The 22,266-nt window shown below is 45.1% G+C and overlaps 1 protein-coding gene across 1 annotated transcript in view; it reads right to left on the bottom strand.

The window, feature by feature from the left end:
* Nucleotides 1-4,695: 4,695 nt before the first annotated feature.
* The window catches only part of UBE2QL1 (ubiquitin conjugating enzyme E2 QL1), a 35,914-nt gene continuing 18,343 nt past the window's right edge, over nt 4,696-22,266 (bottom strand). Inside the window, exon 2 of the mRNA XM_077310828.1 lies at nt 4,696-6,079. Within this exon, the coding sequence (XP_077166943.1) occupies nt 5,948-6,079 (132 nt within the window). The 3' untranslated portion in view covers nt 4,696-5,947. The remainder of the gene's footprint in view (nt 6,080-22,266) is intronic.

Below are 22,266 nucleotides of genomic sequence, written 5' to 3'. Positions count from 1 at the left end.
TTTTGGTGTGACCCACCTTCCATAAAGCATAGCCCCTTGTATGATTCCCTCACTGAAGAGCCAAGAGGAATGAATGGAGGGCAGTGGATATACTGCTTAGTTACTGATCCACTAGTTTACTGTTCCTTTCTACCCCTGACAGGATTCAGATAAATGCTAACCAAAGGTGCTTTTAAGTAACAAACAAATTGTTTTCCCCCCTAGTTATTAGCAAGTTCGTTCTTGCCGCATTGACTTCTGGATGCCAACCCCAATGTTGTACCTGGCATTCTACATTTGTGAGTTCCTCCAGTGCTCTCCAGGAGTCTGTGTGAAACTTGCATTTTACACTTTGATTGGGAGAGTAGGCATTCCTGGCTCCTGCCTCAATTCCTTTTTTAAAAAATCCAAGAACAGTAATGTGATAGTGTAGCCTCACCTTGTTATTGTGTCTTGCTCTCATTGCCAACCTCCCCCCCCTCCCTTTTTCTCCCACCCATGGGAAAAGTGCCCAAGCATTCACCTTTTCCATATGCTGTGCAGCTCATTCCCCTCCCCCCAGCCTTATCAGGAACAATGCAAATTAAAAAAAAAACAGCTTTGGAAAAATGGTGCCCCTCCCCCACATATAGTGCATGTTATTTTTTTAGTCATTATGCTAGGATGCTCCTATGTGATAAAACAAAGATTTTTCTTTTACTTGGGGAAAGCTGCAGGAGCTGCTGGATGAAGTTAACATTAGTAGCCTCCCTCCCTGAAACTGACCAGGACTACATTTCCCTTCATGAAATTGACAAAGAGTGTTCTGTTGAAGGCTCAATCTGACTGTTAGCTGAGTCTTTATGCAAAGTTTGCTGCTAGACTGAGGCAGACCCTTGCCTTGCCTATCAGATGTAGCTAAACCTGGGGTCTCCAACTTTTTTGAACCCACAAGCACCTTCTGGATTCTGATACAGTTTACCTTTAATAGCATAGTGAAGAGACTTGTGTTGAAGTGGCAGCTGCTGATAAAACAGCATTTAAAATAATCCGTACAATCAATCACATTTCTACTGGTTCCTCCTGGAGGGAGGTTGGGAGTTCCAACCCTTTTTGTTTTTATTCACTCAAGAAGATAGAGATAGAGTTCAACGAGATCTGAACACGATGGAAAAATGATTCTAGTTTGTCTTTCGATGTGAGGGCAATATATCACACTCATGCTCCTCAAAGACAGATCTCAAGTCTCAATATTCTTTGTCCACACCACGCCTTCTCCCCCCCCCCCCCGGCCCTTTACAACACACTTTGGATGTCATTGTCTCCCATCACTCCCCGATGGGACTATCTCGTTGCAGAGAAACAAGCTCAGGGTTCCCATTGATTTGTCATTGTCATGAGTTAAAATTTCGATGAAAATAAAATGTTCCTTATGATCATTGTTGTGGCGTGTCTGTATCTTATTTTGAAGGGATGTTTAAACATTACCAAGAATGGCCAGGGAAGCCCATTGTAACAAGAAAAGATTTTTCAGTTATGTGAGGAGCAAACGTAAAGTAAAGGAGGCAATAGGCCCACTGTTGGGTGCGGATGGACAAACTCTAACGGAAGATGCAGAGAAAGCAGAAAGGCTTAGTGCCTATTTTACATCTGTTTTTTCCCACAGGTCAAAGGGTTTAGGCACATCTAGAGATGGCAGTAGCCAAAGGATAGTGTCTGGGTGGCAGGTTGACATGGATAGAGAGGCTGTTGAGAGGCATTTAGCTGCACTGGAAGAGTTCAAATCCCCTGGGCCGGATGAAATGCATCCGAGAGTGCTCAAAGAACTTTCTAGAGAACTTGCACAGCTGTCGTTTCATCAGACTGGAGAGAGGTGAGTAGCGGGGTACCTCAGGGCTCGGTGCTCGGCCCGGTACTTTTTAACATATTTATTAATGATCTAGATGAGGGGGTGGAGGGACTAATCAAGTTTGCAGATGACGCCAAATTGGGAGGACTGGCAAATACTCCGGAAGATAGAGACAGAGTTCAACTAGATCTGAACACAATGGAAAAGTGGGCAAATGAGAACAAGATGCAATTTAATAAAGATAAGTGTAAAGTTCTGCATCTGGGTCAGAAAAATGAAAAACATGCCTACTGGATGGGGGATACGCTTCTAGGTAACACTGTGTGTGAACGAGACCTTGGGGTACTTGTGGATTGTAAACTAAACATGAGCAGGCAGTGTCATGCAGCGGTAAAAAAGGCAAATGCCATTTTGGGCTGTATCAACAGGGGCATCACATCAAAATCACAAGATGTCATAGTCCCATTGTATACGGCACTGGTCAGACCACATTTGGACTACTGTGCGCAGTTCTGGAGGCCTCACTTCAAGGAGGATGTAGATAAAATTGAAAGGGTACAGAGGAGAGCGATGAAGATGATCTGGGGCCAAGGGACCAAGCCCTATGAAGATAGGTTGAGGGACTTGGGAATGTTCAGCCTGGAGAAAAGGAGGTTGAGAGGGGACATGATAGCCCTCTTTAAGTATTTGAAAGGTTGTCACTTGGAGGAGGGCAGGATGCTGTTTCTGTTGGCTGCAGAGGAGAGGACACGCAGTAATGGGTTTAAACTTCAAGTACAACGATATAGGCTAGATATCAGGAAAAACTTTTTCATAGTGAGAGTAATTCAGCAGTGGAATAGGCTGCCTAAGGAGGTGGTGAACTCCCCCTCACTGGCTGTCTTCAAGCAATGGTTGGATACACACTTATCTTGGTTGCTTTAGGATGCTCTGGGCTGATACTGCGTAGAGCAGGGGGTTGGACTAGATGGCCTGTATGGCCCCTTCCAACTCTATGATTCTATGATTCATCCATCTTGCTTGGCAAGTTAGAGCAGTGGTCCCCAACCTGCGGTCCGCGGCCCAGTGCCGGGCCGCGAAGGCCAGGGCGCCGGGCTGCGGTCCCCTCTCCCCACCCCCCCGCAGTAAAAAACTTCCCAGGCCGCAAGCTTGCGGCCCGGGAAGCTTCTTACTGCGGGAGGGGGGGGGGAGAGAGAATAAGGGCCGCGCTGCGCATCGCGCATGTGCGGCCGGGCCGTGCATGCGCACATGCGAGCTGCCAAAATCGTGCATGCAACTGCTGCGCATGCACGGAAGTGCCGTTGGGGACCACTGCTTTAATGTACATGATCATGGAATATTAATCTACCCTTGGGGTAATAAATGAGGAACAGACGTCAGAACTCAGGTTTCATTCTAAATAGTATTGGGGTGTCTGGAATTAGCCTGGGCCAGGTTATTCTGATTTCTTTGAACTCCCACAATCATACTGAAATTCCCAGTTTTATTTTTTTGGTGTGTTATACCTCCCACCAATGGACATATAAATGTATTATTGTAGGTGCATCAGCAATCAGTTTTGTTATTATATTTGATCTGGATGAGGGACTTATTAGAGGGCAGCATTTGTCCATGCTGGTTCTTGGGGGCTCTCTTGGGATGGAAAAGCAACACACAAACAGAACAGAATAATATTTAGAAAGATAAGCAGGAGAGCAGTACATAGAACAAATATTGCTTGTGCAACTGAACAAGGGAGAATACTAATAGGTTCAAAATCAAATGTTCGATCTTACTGAATAATGTATTGTGCCTTTGTATAAAGAGATGTTTTTTCACCCATGATTCCCTCTTAAGTCTCCTTATGAAACTGTGTCAAACATGCCCACGCTATCAAAAACACTCTTTGATCCATGCATGGGAAAGCGGCCCTTTCCCCTTAGTCCTGATATGTAGCACACAGCTATCAATGGGTTCCCCAAGGGCAGGCAGTTACAATCTGCAAGGCATAGCTTGCATGATGCATGTGCACATTCACACCAGTGCACAACATTAAACACTATACTTTGCACAAAGATGGTCGTTCAATACAATATAGTTTAAAATTCTGAGGAAGAATTTTGGGACAGCTCCACACATTGAAATAGTGTTACGTCAGAGAAATGGCGTTACGGTAAAAAATAACATGCCTCTGGCCATTCCTCTCTTTCTGTTTCTCTCGATTTCGTCTGCCGCCTTCTTGCTCTTCTTAGCACTCCACATGCCTGTTTGAAAGGGTGGAAGAGAGCAATGTGCTTTACATGCGACTGTACTCTGCCTGTCAATCAAGCCAGGCAGCCAATCACCTTTCTCCATGTTTTAAAGGGCCTGCAATGGCAGCATTCTTTTTTAAAAGTAAAACTTCTCCATTGAAACGCCTATGCATCTAATCATAGATGCATAGTGCTTTTTATACTGCCACCCCTTACGGAATCATGAGCCTTGAATATTTTAAAAATTAATCTTGTTCCAGATTTTGGGGGAGGACTTTAGGGAGGCATGCCTTATGTTTTAACTGGGGGGAAAAGTTTTTGCTTTGCCTGTATTATTTAATTTAAAAGGGATAGGATCTTGTACAAATGCAAACAGGGGCCAGTATGCAAAAGAGTGAATGGAAAGTTCCACTGGAGTTCTGGTTGCTCCAAACAGTCACAGCCATCTCCTCCCTAGTAGAGAGCTGAACCACCTTGACAGCAAGGGGATGCAGGGTGGAATTTAAATTTTTTTAGTGTTATTCCATTTTAGGAACAGATGCTTCAATCTATAGTATACTATACTGTACTGTACTGTACTGTACTATACTAATATAACTGTTAAGATTCCCAGTGTTTTGCAGCAGTCCTTCCAAAGAATGACCAAAAAGGCAGGCAGATGATTTGGTTGGTTTTATTCAGAACGTGTCCAACACAGTCAGGTTTCACATTTCCAAGCTCCTACTTTGTGTTCATAGGAACTGTATATGAAGCCTTAAAAACCGGTTGAGAAGAAGGGGGAACATGAATCCTTAACAACCCTCTTGGGCCTTTATCTAGTATTTGATTCTCTCTGACATTGGACTGGAAGGATGAAACATCTCTATTGTTTTGGGGTGGGGGGAGAATCCAGGCATGCAAATAATCATAGAAAGGCCTTTAAAAAATCTTTTGTAAACTGGTCCATCTTTTTTTTTTTTTAGTGAGTACTGTTAATTTAGTTCTTTATTTTGTCTCAATTTTGTTTGACAGTTGCAGAGGCTGACAGATAAATAAATACACAGTTCTTAAAATACCTAATTCTGCTAGGGAGATAGAAGCTATTTGGGTCACCAGCTCCTTGCTGCCCCCATGGCTCGGGTGTATCTGGTTCCCAAAACCATTTTGGCCACCATAAGATCATGGATTCTTTGTTCTTGCTCTTAGCAACTGCATACCACAGTGTCCCCAAAACTAGCCCACTTTTGACCAGCTGGGTACTCTTCTTCCCTTTTTCAACACTAGACTTTGTGTCTTTCCTAGAATCCTATTTTTCTATTTTTAAGAAAACCAAAGGTCATGTTACATAGCACAAATGAGGCCTGAATTTCAGCTACGGCAGAACACAGCTCCACACAAAAGAAACACATCTTCAAAGTTAGGTTGACCTGTTTGGAAACACAAACTTTAAAAACAGCACAGCAAAAATGAATCTGTAATGCACTTGCTTCCCTATTTAAATACTAACAGTTTCATTTTTTTGTTGTTGTTCTTAACATATAAATGAACGGAATGATGGCAAATGGGAATTCCAGGGCCGCTGGTCAATGCTGCTGAGCCAGAGGAAGAAGTGGCAGTGCAGCAACAAGGACAAGGCTTGGATGGAGGAGAAGGGGCAGAGGCAAGACAATCTCAACTTCTGCTCTAAAGTGACTTCAAAAATGATCCATGTGATCGTTCTGCCAGTTTTAAAATATAATCTTATACAGCACTTCCCCCTCCCTGTAAACAGATCTGTTCATAAATAACTCAGACATCTCCATGACATTCATGACATCTAACAGAAGCTGACGTAGAAAAAGGATGGATGTGGGTTTATGCATTGAGAAGATGTCAGAGGACTTGTAGTTGGTTTCTCATTTAGCGTCTAATGGGTGGATCACAAGCAGCATCAGCCATCAGACACCGGAGGAGTGACCCACCCATATTTTTCATGGGTCTTCACTAGACTCTTAAATGTTGCTTCGGCTTCTTTACGGCTGAAGGACTTTTTTGACTTCCCAGCTTTTCTGCAGATGCGGCCCTGTGTAGGTCAGAAGAAAAGAAAATCAGAATTCAGCATCCTAGAGTTTAAGAAATCCCATCTGTGACCAGCATGATTTCCCACTTGCCAAGGCAAAGCCGGTGTGGGCTGACCTTTTAGACAATTTGCTCTGAATACAGATCAATGAGGCATCAAATTAAAACACAGAATACAAAGATATAAAGAAATTGCTTCTGTAAAAGTATGGAAATTGAGACAAAGGGGGCAAGGAGTCAATTAAGAGTGCAGTGCAGGTTCCAGAAACATCAGCTGGCATCCATGCTATCTAACTGGGACCTTTCAGCTGTCAGACTGTGCAAAAAGCTTAATGAGACAGTCATCACTTTATCATGGAAGCACAGGGACTGCCAGAAGCAGTAACATGATGTACTTTTAGCTTCACCAGTATAGGGAAAAATGTGCCTCATGTTTAAGTGCCTTTATGCCTCCAGATTCACACATCATACACTTACTCCCCCATTCATATATTAACCAGGTATTTCTTTTCACCTGTTAAGTGTGAAGGGGTCACATAACACTCAGCAACATTGTGCAAAAGGCACAATTACACAATTACATTGTGCAAAGGGCACAATTACATAGTGCAAAAGGCACAATTACAGGCACAAGATATGAAAATAAAGTTTTCATTCATTCATTCATTCATTCATTCATTCATTCATTCATTCATTCATTCATTCATTCATTCATTCATTCATTCATTCATTCATTCACTACCCCTCTCAGGCAATTTCCAGGTAACATTAAAAACTAATAACATTTAACATTAAGCATTTAAAACATTTTAAATCATTCAAATCTCTTATTCACTATAGCTGCTGGTTTCTGCTGTTAAATACTTTGTTCACTTTGCAGTTCCAGGTGAGAATTTCTACAGGGAGGGCCCTTAGGGTTTTCTGTTACTTACTGGACCCTACCAAACATCTGGTGGAAGAGGTCCATGTTTAAGACCCTTTGGAACTGTGAAAGCTCTTGCAGGGCCCACAGATCTTTTGGGTAGGGGCCAGGACCACTCTATCCAGTAGGGGCCAGGACCAAAAAGACTGTGATTCTGGCTGAGGCCAAATGTACATTTCTCGGACCAAGTATCACCAGCCTGTTCATGTTGGCAGAATGCAACATTCTTTGGGGATATAGTCAGTTAGGTGGGCCCTCAGATGTGTCAGGCTCAGATTACAAATGGCCTTGAAGGTTAAAACCCAGACCTTGAACTTGATCCAAAATTCAACCGGAAGCCAGTACTGAGGACAGGCCCGATATGGGCCCTCCAAGGAGTTCTGGTGAGGCTGCTGCTGCATTCTGGACCAGTTGCTATTTCCTGGTTAAGGACAATGGCAAGCCTGTGTAGAGCGAGTTACAGTAATCCAACCAGAAGAAGAGTTGGTTCTTATATGTTGCTTTTCTCTACCAGAAGGAGTCTCAAAGTGGCTTAGTCTCCTTCCCTTTCCTCTCCCCACAACAGACACCCTGTGAGGGAGGTGAGGCTGAGAGAGCCCTGATATTACTGCTCGGTCAGAAGAGCTCTAACAGGACTGTAGCTGGCTGCAGGGAATCAAACCTGGTTCACCAGATTAGACATTGGTGCTCCTAACCACTACACTAAGCTAGCCATTGCATGGATCATTGTAGCCAAGTGTTTTGGGGCCAGGTAGTCTGCTAGTAGCTTTGCTTAGAGGAGGTAGTAGAATGCCAGCCGCAGTACTCTAGTGAATTGAGCCTCCACTAATAAAAGGTAAAGGTATCCCCTGTGCAAACACCGAGTCATGTCTGACTCTTGGAGTGACGCCCTCTAGCGTTTTCATGGCAGACTCAATACGGGGTGGTTTGACAGTGCCTTCCCCAGTCATTACCGTTTACCCCCCAGCAAGCTGGGTACTCATTTTACCAACCTCGGAAGGATGGAAGGCTGAGTCAACCCTGAGCCAGCTGCTGGGATCGAACTCCCAGCCTCATGGGCAGAGCTTTCAGACTGCATGACTGCTGCCTTACCACTCTGCGCCACAAGAGGCTCTTCCACTGATAAGGAGGCATCAAATATCACACCCAGATTCCTAGTGGATTGTGCAATTGTCAGTCATACACTGTCTAGGCACGGTGCCACAAGGGGCGATACTCCCTCCCCACTTTTTAATGTCTATATGTGCCCTCTGGCCCAGCTGGTCTGAAGTTATGGCCTGGAGAGTCACCAGTATGTGGGTGACACCCAGCTCTATCTCCTAATAGACGACCGGTTGGATCTCCCCCCGGATAAATTTGCCAGCTGTTTGGAAGCGGTGGCTGGATGGATCAGGCTTTGAAACTCAACCCCTCTAGGACAGAGGTCCTATGGCTGGTTAGGAAAGGGACAGGATCAGGAAGTGCGTCTCCCTTGCCTGGACGAAGCACAACTTACATCTGCAAACATAGCCAGGAACTTGGGTGTGATTTTTGATGCCTCTTTGTTAATGGAGGCTCAGGTCACAAAGGTAGTCCTGATGGGGTTTTTCCATCTGCGCCAAGTATGGCTACTAGTACCCTACCTGTCCCCAGAACACTTGGCCACAGTGCAATGGTCACTTCCAGATTAGACTTCTGTAACTCACTCTATGCAGGTCTACCCTTGTCCTTGACTCAGAAACTTCAACTGGTACAAAATGCAGCTGCTCAGGTCCTCACAAAGGTACCTTGGAGGGCCCATGTCCAACTGCTGCTCAGCCAGCTTCACTGGTTGCCGGTTTGCTTCCAAATCAAATTCAAGGTATTGGTTTAGACCTTTAAGACTATACGTAGCCTAGGTCCTGCTTACCTACAGGACTACTTGTCTCCTTATGCCCCGTGCAGGGCATTACGTTCTGCAGGTACGAAATTTTTGAGAATCCTGGGTCCCCAGTAATCACACTTGGCCTCGACCAGGGACAGGTCTTTTTCAGTCCTGTCCCCTACCTGGTGGAATGAGCTGTCAGAAGTGTTGAGGGCCCTGTTGGAGCTCTCTGGGTTCCACAGGGCCCACAAGATGGAGTTCTTCCACCAGGCTTTTGGTTGAGGCTGGGCTGCATACCAGGCTATAAGAATGGGTCCTCTCCCAGTCTTGTGGCATCTGGATCCCCCTGGGGCCATCCATCGCCCCAGCTTTATTGCTGGGAATAGATAAATGAGAAATATGGGTCTATTAGAATGTTATGCCCATCATCTCTGTAATTAACAGCCAGAGCTTTTTCACCCATGGCCCCAAATCTGGTAGAACAACCTCCCTAATTAAATCAAGGCCCTACCAGAACTTGAACAATTCCATAGGGCCTGCAAAATGGAACTCTTCTGCCAAGCTTTCAGGTATGCTTGCCCCATCCAGGCTTCATTGTATCCAATGGAGTGAGACTAGACAAGAGAGTCTGAATTTCCACCATAGGATACAACGAAGACAGATAGGGGTGCCCTTTGGGTATCCCTAGAATTGGACCCCCTGGTCCAATCTTATTGAAACTTGTAGGGGTATTTAGAGAAGAGGGTCATCAAGCTACCCTGAAAGGTTGGAGTCTCTAACTCAAATCCCCAGCCCCCAAGCCTTGGAGAATTCGGAAATAGGAAAGTTCCCATTGGCTTTAATGGAGCCATTGACATTAATGGCTGAAATAGCTTCAGAGATATCCGAATCACGATTAGGATGGCTGTGATTCGGCCATACAAATCTATGGCATTTGCCGCTTCGGACCTTATTCAGCTGATCTGTGTCCAAAGCAGTTCTAATTCAGACCTTTTGTGGCCGAAGTGGTCTGAAATGCACATGTCTAGTTGTTCCTACCCAATTGTTATTACTGTTATAACAGTTATGTCATTCACCATTCCAAATGTTGCAATGTACTTTTCCGCTCCCCATTGGTTCTATATACACTGTAAAACCCAAACCAAAAAAGAAACATAACACAACCTTTACAAGTGGGAACTCGGAAGTTGAGCTGTACAATAAAATATTCTAAAAACAGTAATTATTTATTGTGGTGCATAATTTAAAAACAGAATAAAAACTACATAAAAGCTATACAGAACTAACTGCACATAAGACTAAACGCATTTTGACCCTACTGGGTCTTCTTCAGTGGTAAGAATTATAACAATACACTCTATATACAAAGTCTGAACTAATTATAAATTGTAGCTGAGTGGGATCTGTAGATTATGGCTCCAACCAATATGTAAATTTTTTTGACTTTTTGGAGATGCACAAAAGTCATACTCTCTCAGCACAGAATTATATGATAGCGAAGAGTGGTGAGCCTAGGCATATGCCATAGGAGCTGGTCTCCAAAAAGGGACCTGTTATGTTAAAGTGCTCAGATCTACTTCCAATTAAAGCTTTCTTTCTATAGAAGCTTGTTTGTGAGTTTTGTCTGCCCTTGACAGATTATGGAGAGTTTCCAGGAGGGAAAATGGTGCTTTACTGGGGAAGGCAACTGTGTCAAACCTTGAATGACTCTCTTGACATATCTGCTTGAGCTCAGACTCCTGCACCTACTGCTGCCTAGAGCCTCATTAATCACAGCAACCTGTCCCTCCAAGATGTTCAGTCTCAGACACCTCTCACATCCATTGAACAAAACCTGAACCATTTCTGTTACCTGTGACTCAAGTGAGTTCACCTTACAGTCTGCTGCCCACTACCTCAAAGTTTGCCAGATGTGATTGTAGCTCCTTTTTGTTGTTGATCTTAATGACTGTAGCTTGATGTCTACGATTCCTATAGAGGGCCCCTGTGTTGCCAGGGTCTCCTCAGTTTTTATGCCATCGGTCAGATCCAATCCACATATGAGAAACATACTGACACTTGAAGCAGGAAATCCAGTCTGGTGGGTAAGCGCCTGGGTTCCCAGGATTTCAGCTGCAAGCAGTTTGAAGCCCATAGGTGTCAGGGTCAAAATGGGATGACAAGGATGATCTCTGCCCTTTTTTGGCATATCCTGCTTATCAGATGGCTGATGAGACTGCGGGCAACACATACAGGCTTTTACTGGCCAGTGATGGATCATGGTGTCTTCCTCCACCACTAGTGGATTGTGGAATCTTGACATGACACTCTGATCTGTGATTGTTCACTGATATCATCTGATTCAAGTATGGCTGGCCAAAGCAGGTCACGATTTGAAGCAAAACTTCCTGATTGAGATTCCCTTCCTCAGGTTCAGGTCCTGCTTGACTAGCCAATCCATCCCAATGTTGGCAAGCCCCTTGAGGTGTTCTGCCTTGAGGTCCACAAGGTTTGCCTTTCCCCACAGCAGCACTTTATTGCCTTAATGAACAATGACTGTGATCTTGTTCTGCCCCGTTGATCGATGTGGGTCTTGGTAGAAATATGTTTGCACGTATAAGAATATCATGTATGCCAATAAAGGTTTTCTAAGTCTATCAGGATATGACAGCTCTGCAGGTGATGTTGAAAAGCCCACAGGACTTCCAACTTGTTATTTAAGCCAGCTTCAGTTGTGCTGGACCTTGACTGAAGTCCACCATTCTGAAGAACACCATTCTTGCACAATGTGGCCTTTGCAGTGTGCCCCCTGTTGTGATTATCTTCTGGGGATGTAGAAGGAACAATGTTCCCTGGCCAGATTTCCATCATTGCAGCTGTCTATGGGCTTGGTGGATCATGGCCTATATTACCTACTGGTAAGGTAAGAGAGTGCATTGCAAAGGTCTGGAATGAAAGCAATCCTGCGGAATCATGTTTGTTGTAGAGATCAGCAGGCCCTGAATGACCACCAGGAGCATGATGATAACTGCATGCAGGCTAGGACTTCTCGGACCAATATGGCAATCTTTGCTTATCGAGATGCAGGAAGGCCATGGCTTGTGTCATGTGAATCCTGGCCCCCAGGCGGAACAGGTCCCTTATCAGCATAATGTAACTCTTGGGAGAAGACTACCTGGAGGCCATGGCATTCCAAACAATTGCTGGTGTGTGCCATGGACCTCTCTGCAGTCAGGAAATCCAGAGCCTAGATCAGAACATAGTAGCAATACAGGAGATGTGTATATCCTCCTGCCTCAGTCAGACCACGAGGGCCCCCTGGTGAAAACCCTGGGGGAGATAACGGTCCAGGAGCAATAGTACTCCTGGAATGTAAAGTGAAAGTACTTGTGTGATGCTGGGTGGACAGGAACATGCAAGAACACTGCATTGTGGGGAGCTAAAAATTTATTGAAAGAATTCCATGATGAACTTTCATTGCTTGACCCACCAGAGAGGAGAATTCAATCCTGTGGCCTTCTGACATGAGTGAGAACATCCATCTGTCAGAGGTAGTGGTTGCCCAGCTCCCCTGGAATATTGCAGCCAACCACTTCTCTGGCAGTCAGATGACCATGTTCTTTGTGTGAGGCTCCCTTTCCTTGCAGAAACTGCAGTGCTGACCCTGGGCAGCTCTGGGCCTGAATTAGAACTAGTCAGTGCTTCTGTAGTCTCCCATAACCATTCTGTCTGCTGGTCTATGGAGGGGAATAGAATGCTGTCTCCGTCTGGCGCCCTTGGCTCTCCTGGCTGATGATTTCGTCCTTTGTCTCAACTAGGACCTTGTTCCAGTTTTGACTTGCCAAAGGATAGGTGGCAGTTTTGGAAGAGGTATCCACCTTCCTGCATTATGCAGGGGGTTGGACTAGATGTAGGTCCCCTCCCAACTCTATGATTATATGATTTCAGAGTTTCAACCAGACATTGTGTCTATTGATGATGGTGGTCATCTGCACTCTGTCCCCAAATATATAATATGCTGTCTGGCGTCAATGCATAATTTTGCCGTGTGTCTTATCTTGAGGTGTGTCATACTCTGCACGCGGCTGTCAGAGTTGGGGCTCTTACAACAGACTATCTGCTTAAACCATAGTCGCCATGGCCAATATGGGGATGACTGGCCCTGTGAGCATCACCAGAGAGGCCACCTTGTGCACCCTCTTACATGCCATTCTTTCTATCCATCCCGTCCTTGAGGCACTGTCATCAGCCTTGGGCAGGACCATTCCTGAATGCAACTGCTGGGGTATGGAACAGGGGCAGTTTTAGATTATCCGTCCTTCAGGGCAAACAATAAATATTTATTGCCAGGGATGCAAGGGAGTTGCTGTCCCCCTGACATAACACATTCAGCTTTCATTGCCTGCTTGTAGTGACAGGGAAAGGATGAGATGCTTTGAAGTTGTGAAGGATCCCAAAATATCCTTTCATCCATATCCTTAAAATCCAGCAGTTTCAGATCCCCTGAAAGGTCAGCAGGAGCTGGGTACTCAGGAAGCATGGGAAATGCTCCATGTAGAACAATCTGGCAGAGGATTTCCATGGCTGGGTTTTTGCCCCCTGACCACCCGCCATCCGCTTCTGAGTTCAGATCTAATGAGGGGGCGGTTGAAGCTGAGGCCTTGAACTCTGAATCCTGACACAACAAATTGGCTAGCAATGCTGTGTAGCAATGGTCAGCTTCCTCCTGCCTCCCCTCCTCCCCTCTGGAGATTGATGCACAAAACGCAGGCCTCAGGCAAAAAGTTTGAAGGACATGTTGCCCTTTTGTTCCTTGGGAGGAGGAGGAGCTCCTGCTCAGCCCTGGAAGGGAATGTCTTCCCCCCATGCCTCAAGGGTCCATGCCTTAGATTCCGCTATCTCCCTCCGGAGAGGAAGCTGAGTAGTTTGCATTGTTTCCAATAGAAAGGAAGGGGTGCCCCCCACATTGGCTGGAAGGACCATGTCCTCCCATATGACTGCTACCAACAGCCTGCAAAAGGTTGTGCCATGATGCCTTGGACATGCAGGAAGGTCCCTGGGAAGGGCTGAGGCACATGAGCAGCCATCATGGTTGCTTCCTGCCCTGGAAGCAGCAGGAAAAATGGGAAGTGGATGGAAGCAGACATCGCAATTGCTTCCTGTCCTAGGAGCTGTGCGAAAGGCTGGGCAGTTGGCGGGGGCAGCCATTGCAGTTGCTCCCTATCCTGGGAGCCATGCAAAAAATTGGGCGGCTGATGGGAGAAGCTATCACGATTGCTCCCTATCCTGGGAGCTGTGCGAAAAGCAGGTCAGGTGGTGGGATCAGCCATTGCAGTTGCTCCCTATCCTGGGAGCTGTGCGTAAAACCTGTGCCCTGCTGGACTGGATGACAGGCTAGATGGCTGTAGGTGTCACAATCACCTGGGCAGCCAGAGTCTGCGCAAACCACCATCTGTGGGGACCCCTATGTTGGAAGCTACCATCAGCACCATGATGGAGGTGCTGCCATTATGGCAGATGTTGACTGCCTTCTACCCTCCCACACTTTCTCTTGTGCCCAGGTGTGGGGTGCTTGATGTGGCCCCTGCCCTGCCTGGCATCTTGGAGCTCCCCCCCCCCCCACACTCCTGGAGTGGTTTTGGCTCCTGCAAAGGCTCTGCCTCGCAGCTGGGGATTTCCCAGGATCTGGAACAATCTCACCACTGGGGCACACTGGCCCCTTGTGTTTCCTGTGGCGTTCTGTGTTGTTCACCTTCCAGTCCCAGCTGGTGGCAGAGAAACCCACCCCCTGAGACCTTGGGGGGATCACTCTGCAGAGGGGGCCGATTGCATGCCTGTGTATGCCACCTTCTGAGTCCCCAGCCCAGAAGCCTTGGGCAGGCTCTCAGTCAACTACTTGAAGTCTCTCTTCATTGTCTTCAGTGATGTTGTGCTGGATCTGTGATTGGACACAGACTTTGGAGATTTTCCTTCGCTCATCTTGTGATTCATTAGTAGAAAAGGTTTTCTCACCAGTGGGTGAATGAAGCTAGCCATGAGCCTGCTACCTGAGCGGAGGGCTATTCGAAACTGAAAGGCCATCCCATGGTCACCCATTAAGGCCACCCAAAATAATTTGAATAAGAATAGCCCTACCTGAGTGAGCAGAGGCATTACCTAACCATCTGTGGATGACTTCGGCCCCACTGAAGTAGAAGCAAAGACTATAAATGAATTTTTGAGGAGAAGGAGAGGGGAATGCCAAAGAAATGACCTCAGGTCCCTGTTATGACTCTCCAGGATTCCTCGGTAACACAGCCACATAGTCCAGCACAACTGGTGACTAGCACTGCCTGACCACTCACAACCCCCACCATAAATAAGAAATAGTTCCAATGAAGGTATGATGTGTGTGAGTGGAGATCTGAGGAAAATGGCCAGCCATTACAGAGGGATAGAGGCCAAGGTTGGGAAATGGGGGGAGGCAATTAAAGGGATGATAAGGGAGGGTAGATAGGGAAGGAGTACTTGGGGAAGAAGGAACCATAACCCCAAATCAACTGTAACCCCCCTAAATATTGCCATTGCACTAGGCCCAATTAGGACTTCCACCAACGTTTCTACTAAATTAAATAAATAATGATTAAGCTATTGCATCAGTCTAGAAATATCCAGGCCTTTAAGGCACTTAAAATTAAAGAAGAAATGCAATAAAATATAACAGCTAATGCTTAACAAAGATATACACATAAAATGAGAGTTGGAAGAGACCTCTTGGGTCATCTAGTCCAACTTCCTGCACTATGCAGGACACAACCCTATCACTCATCCACTGTAACCTGCCACCTCTTTAAGCCTTCACAGAATCACCCTGTTTGATGGCTAACCAGCCTCTGTTTAAAAATTTCCAAAGATGGAGAACCCACCACCTCCCGAGGAAGCCTGTTCCATTGAGAAATGGCTCTGACTGTCAGGAACTTCTTCCAGATATTTAGACGGAATTTCTTTTGAATTAATTTCATCCCATTGATTTTGGTACGTCCCTCTGGGGCAACCTAGAAGTTCCGGCGGAAGGAGGAAGAAGGAGGATGTTAATTTTGCTTTCAGCTCTGCAGGTTTTTAATCTTTTATTATTAATGCCTAACATTTAATTACTAGCCAGCAGAAAACTACAGCGTGCCAGTCACTAATTATTTTGCTCCGTTGGCTTATAGCTCAGATAAAGCTCAAGAGAGCATAGTGGAGGAGTTAACTAAGGTGAATAAACAAAATGTTGAAAGAACAGAAGGGGAAGCTGCTATGAATGAACTCTTTGGGGTAAACGAGGAAAAGGTTTCAAGTAACAACTTTACAGACAGCTATGGGGTATTGGCAGAAATGGTGAAACTGACTGCTAAAACAGTTAATCTAATTTTTAACTTAATTAAGAGCATGGAAGAAGAGTTGGAGAGGATTACCCAGGTGGTAATGAGCCTAGCAACTGAGGGAAAGTCGGGAAGCAGTTCCTCTTGTAACATTTCCTGTACACAACCTAAACAGGAACCTGACACCCTCACAATTAAAAACCTCTCAGACCTTGGTATTACAAGACACTAAAGTGTGCTTGACAATCTGCCCTTTGAATGGACACCTACCAAAGTGGAATTCAAAGCATGTGGTCATGCACCATCTGAGTGATCTGCTCTGGGAAAGCGCCTTCTGTACAGACTTACAACAGAAACTCTTAATCACCTCCAATCAGACGCAGAAAGTACTGATCTCTTTTAGGACTGCAAGAATTCCATCATTGCTGCTTGCTCAGAAAGTGAAACTCCGGTACAAAGATTTTTCACAACACGTGTCTTCCTTAACACCACTACTTCCCCACTTCTCGCAAAATTTTCTACAAGTAAGACTAGTCAAAGCAGAAATGGCTAAAAAAGGTGGTGCAGCAGATTTATCTCAACCAGACCTAATAAATTGGATTGATCTTTCAAACAAGCCTCCTACTAGAGAAGCCAATTTAGAGAACTTAGTGGAGGAGGATCTGATTAAATCTTTTGAGTTCCTGCCAATGGAAGACCAAAAAGCAATAACGGACAGATTGGAGGAACTCAGAAATAGACTACTGGAAACCACAAAGGCCCCTCTGCTTGGAAAAGACTTCCCAAGTTAGTCACACCACAAAATTCAGTTACTGTCCAACTAGCTGAGCCCCCTAAATAAACTAAGGAAGAGACCTTGTCCTTACTGACAGAGGGAACTGAAAAGAATAAACCACTACCAATACGTGAAGGAAAGCCCCCCAGGCTGGACTTTGTTGCACTGAATGTATGTGTCTTCAATGATCCAACAGGCCAACTGGAGTTGATTACAACTGAATACCCAGGACAGAGAACCCCCAAAGACAAAAAAAAATTCTTTCCTGGAATATCGCGGGATGGTTTCCATGTTTAGCAAACCATTCCGAAATCCCTTTCTACAGGCGGGACTTTGACATCATAGCTGTCCGCTGACTTGGAATTGAATGGTTACCATTCTTTCAAAGTGGAAGCCATCCCAGGCAAGGGACCTGGCAGATTAAAAGGAGGGTTGGGGATTCTCATAGCAACACACCAGAACTGTAAATGTATTAGGTCTCTCTGCCATGGCAGTGGCCCTTTGTTGTGACTGGGGTAAAATACTTATCATAAATGCCTACCATCCGCCCCATTGAAATAATACACAGACTATTAGTTAATGGCTTTCAACACTTTCCAAAAAAACTAGAAAGTGGCACATAAACAACCACAGTATAGAATAGGTAAAACATTTTAAATACCTAGAAATGGTTCTGCAGGCACATGGCTCAAAATTGGCCCATAGAAACCATCTAGCGGATATGGGAACCAGATCTGCACTCAACATTCTTAAGTTCCTATGGAATAAGGGTGGTCACTGTGTCCCGGCTGCCCTTAAGGTCTATCAGGCCAAGACCCTAGCCCAACTGCTTTACGGCACATTCCTAGGCCCCCTAGCCACCTGCTTTACCCCACTTAAACGGGTACAATCCAAATTCCTGAGAGCCGTTTTACAAGTTCCCAGGTGTGTGTCAAACTTCCTGGTTCGGCTGGAGACTGGAATGCTGAAAGTTGAGGTAAGGGTTGCAATTTCCTCTCTCCATCTCTGGCTAAAGCTGATTTTCAACCCCAGTGGTCTACTACCCTTAATTTTAGAGGATAGTTTTCAGTCTAGCTGGTTACTGGTGGATTGAGTGTCTTGGATTTTCCTCATGCAATTTACTTTCGGCAGGTATGGACTCAGCTAATAAAATGATAAAACAAAGAATTCAAGAAACTGAATGGCAAGCGGACCTTTCTAGTTCTCCTATCTTTAGATCACCGTTCAGTAACAGATATTCTTTCTCCCGACTCATATCTTTTTACATTGAAAAGTAAAACACAGAAGAGCCTTTACCCTGGCTATGTGCATGGCACTACCCTCAGCAGTACTCGAAGGGATCCCCTTCCCTGCGAGAACTTGCCCCTGTAATTCTGGCCAGGTAGAAGACCTTGAACACGTTTTTCTGAGCTGTTCTTTCTACTCCGAGGCCCAAGCCAAGTTCATCGACCTTTATTTAAAGCAAAAGTTAGGACAAACTGTAACACATCACACAGACATTATTAATAAATCACTGTCTGACGAATTCCCCAAAACGACCAAACCTGTTGCTGAATTCTGTTCAATAGTGTATGTAGAGTTTGTGGAGCTGGTTGGATCTGCTATGAAAAATGAAATATGAGGATTTTGTTTCAGGCTGAAAGCCATTTCTGTTCTAGATTTAAAACTTCACTATACATTTTACTACGAAGTTTTAAAGTAACTTTTAATAATAGATATATATTTATATTTTAACATTATATTTTATCTGGGGTGCATTGTATAATTTCCCATGTTATATGCCTGGTGTAAACCGTAAGAAAACTACTACTACTACTACTACTACTACTACTACTACTACTACTACTACCACCACCACCACCACCACTACCACCACCACCTCTGGGGCAAGAGAGAACAATTCTGCTCCATCCTCTATATCAGTGGCCCCCAACCCCCGATCCAGGGACCGGGACCAGTCCATGGATCAGTCGGTAAAGGGCCGCGGCTCCTCATTGTCCTCCTCCCCAGCTGCTGCTTCGGGGGCTGCCCTGCTACTCTGCCACCGGCTCTTTTGGTACTCTCTGGCGGCCTTTGGTACTCTCTGGCGGCCGCCGTGGCTGGGGCTCTCCCTCGGCGTGGCACTGCACAGCTGCTGCTAGCAGCACCCCCCAGCGGGCGGTGGAAAGTCTGGGCACCGGTGAGAAAGCAAGCCAAGCAGGGGCTCAGGCAGTGGTGGCAACGTCCCTTGGCAAAAGACTACCCCCCCACGGGCCTCAATAAAATTGTCAAGCGTTGACCAGTCCCCGGTGATAAAAAGGTTGGTAACCACTGCTCTATATGAATCATAGAATCATAGAGTTGGAAGGGGCCATACAGGCTATCTAGTCCAACCCCCTGCTCAACGCAGGATCAGCCCTAAGCATCCTAAAGCATCCAAGAAAAGTGTGTATCCAACCAATGAAAGCTTTTAAAATACTTAAAGATGATAATAAGTTGTCTCCTCTCCAGGCTAAACAGACCAAGCTCCCCCAACTGCTGGAGAGAGCCAGCTTGGTGTAGTGATTAGGAGTGCAGACTTCTAATTTGGCGAACCGAGTTTGATTCCGCGCTCTCCCACATGCAACCATCTGGGTGACCTTGGGCTTGCCACAACATTGATAAAGATGTTCTGACCGAGCAATAATATCAGGACTCTCTCAACTTCACCTAACTCACAGGATGTCTGTTGTGGGGAGAGGGAAGAGAATATAAATGTAAGCCGCTTCGAGATAATGACGACTATGATGACCAAAACAACAACAACAGCAACAACAACTACTACTACTACTACTACTACTACTACTACTTCTTCTTCCTCCTCCATTATACGGCTTGGTCTCCAAACCCCGTCACCATCTTTGTTGCCCTCCTCTGGTCACGTTCCAGTTTGTCTACATCCCTATTCAACTTGGGTGCCCAAAACGGAACACAGGACTCCAAGTGAGGCCGAACCAGAGCAGAGTAAAGAGGTACCATCAACTCCCGTGATCTTGGCTTCCTTAGGCTTCTTCCATTTTTTCTTCTCAAGAGAATTGTCTCAGTATTCAGCCTTCAGGATTTCATATATAAGAAACTCCCAGCCCTCTTGGACTCTCATCTCCTTAAGTCTTTGTTACCATGGAACTCTGCCCAACATACTTTTGAATCTGTTAAAATCTGCTTTCCTGAATTCCAGTCTATTCATCAAAAGAGATTGATCATATAAAGAATACCTTCTATCAGGGAAGCTAACTCAAACTCAAAGGGAAGTTTGGCTGACCTCCAAACTACATGGTAATGACACCTTCATTGTCATACCCCACACTCCCATACAACCCTCTGAAGCCATATCCCTCGAGATATCAACAGGCTAGGTGTCCAGTCAAAACAGCAGGTGAGATCACTGTTCATCTCCTCTATGACTGGGAACAGAGCGTATAACTCAAAGGCAACTTCCCAGCCTTGGCAAGGCATGCTGGGAGAAAGGCCAAGTCAACAGCATGGCCCTTACTGATCCAGACTGCAGCAAGGTCTTCTGGGCTAAACCACAGCCATTACACTGAACCAATGCCTACAGAAGACCCAGAGCTGCGAGCTCAATCTCCAAATCTAAACAGACCTGCTCGTGGCACAGATGCATCACATCAAAATCACAATATTCATAGTACTGCTGTACTATTGCCCTATTCAGCACCCGGAGTTCTGTGTGTAGTTCTGGAGGTCTCACTTCAAAAATGGAGAGGGTACAGAGGAGAGCAATAAGAATGATTTGGGGGACTGGTGACCAAGCCCTGTGAGGAAAGGCTGAGAGACTTGAGAATGTTCAGCCTGGAAAAGTGAAGGTTGAAAGGATGGTTCTCTTTAAATATTTGAAAGGTTGTCACTTGGAGGAGGGTAGGGAGCAGTTCCTGTTGACATCACAGGACCCACAGTAATGGATTTAAACTACATATAGAACGATACAGGCTAGATACCAGGGAGAAAAAAATTCAGCTGTGGAATGGGCTGTGGAAGGAGGTGGTGAGCTCCCCCTCACTGACAGTCTTCAAGCAGGGCTGGACTTCAAGCAGGGTTTTCTGCACTTATCCTGGATGCTTTAGGCCAGGAGTCCCCAACCTTTTGGCTCATGAGGGCTGCATTAGCATGATGAGTGCCTAAAGAGTGCCACATCTTAAACCAAAATGAAACAAAACACCCACCCACCTTTGAAGTAAACATTCAAAGGTAAATGTAGAAATGTTAACTTTAATGCAATCCATTTTGGAACAACATTTTACTGTGGAATTCTTTTATTTAGCTACACATGCTTACTTAGTGAGATTTTTGTGGTTGTTTTCTGTTAGCCAAGGCACTATTTATTTATTTATTATTGCTCCCAAAAACTGGCTCACAGTGGTTCACAAACAATATCAATAAAATTCTCCCCAAAAACAGTAAACCATTTTAAAATATAAATACAGATACAAGATGGCGAAATTTAAAAATTGCTCCCCATATTCCGGACATTGATCTTTATACGTCCAAGTCAAAGTTTGTGACTTGGACACAATGTCATGTAAATGTTCATCTGTAACCATTGACCTACACTTTGATTTCACAATTTTCATCTTGGAAAAAGTTTATTCACAGATGCATATTTTGCCAAAGATGTGAACATACCTGCAGCAAATTTCTTTAAGTTGGTAAAGATACCAGGTAGACCAGAATAGAAATCTAACAGACTATTTTCTTTGTAAATGTCTCTCAGATGATCATAGAATCATAGAATTGGAAGGGACCTTACAGGCCATCTAGTCCAACCCCCTGCTCAACGCAGGATCAGCCCTAAGCATCCTAAGGCAACCAAGAAAAGTGTGTATCCAACCTTTGCTTGAAGACTGCCAGTGAGGGGGAGCTCACCACCTCCTTAGGCAGCCTATTCCACTGCTGAACTACTCTGACTGTGAAAATTTTTTCCTGATATCTAGCCTATATCATTGTACTTGAAGTTTAAACCCATTACTGCGTGTCCTCTCCTCTGCAGCCAACAGAAACAGCATCCTGCCCTCCTCCAAGTGACAACCTTTCAAATACTTAAAGAGGGCTATCATGTCCCCTATCAGCCTCCTTTTCTCCAGGCTGAACATTCCAAAGTCCCTCAAATGCCCATCCTTTTCAAAATTTAGTCCATTGCAGCATGAGAAGTTTGAAAAGTTACCGTCACAAGCTTGCTTCACAAAAATGTGTAGTTTTGCTTCAAAAGCTTTCAATTCAGTATACATGTCACAAACAAGCTTTCCTTTCCCCTGCAACCTTAGATTCAATGTGTTTAGATGCTCTGTGATATCTG

Source organism: Paroedura picta, chromosome 14 (assembly GCF_049243985.1).
Source record: "Paroedura picta isolate Pp20150507F chromosome 14, Ppicta_v3.0, whole genome shotgun sequence".
Taxonomy (NCBI): Eukaryota; Metazoa; Chordata; class Lepidosauria; order Squamata; family Gekkonidae; genus Paroedura; species Paroedura picta.
This window is presented reverse-complemented; position numbering and strand designations above follow the sequence as displayed.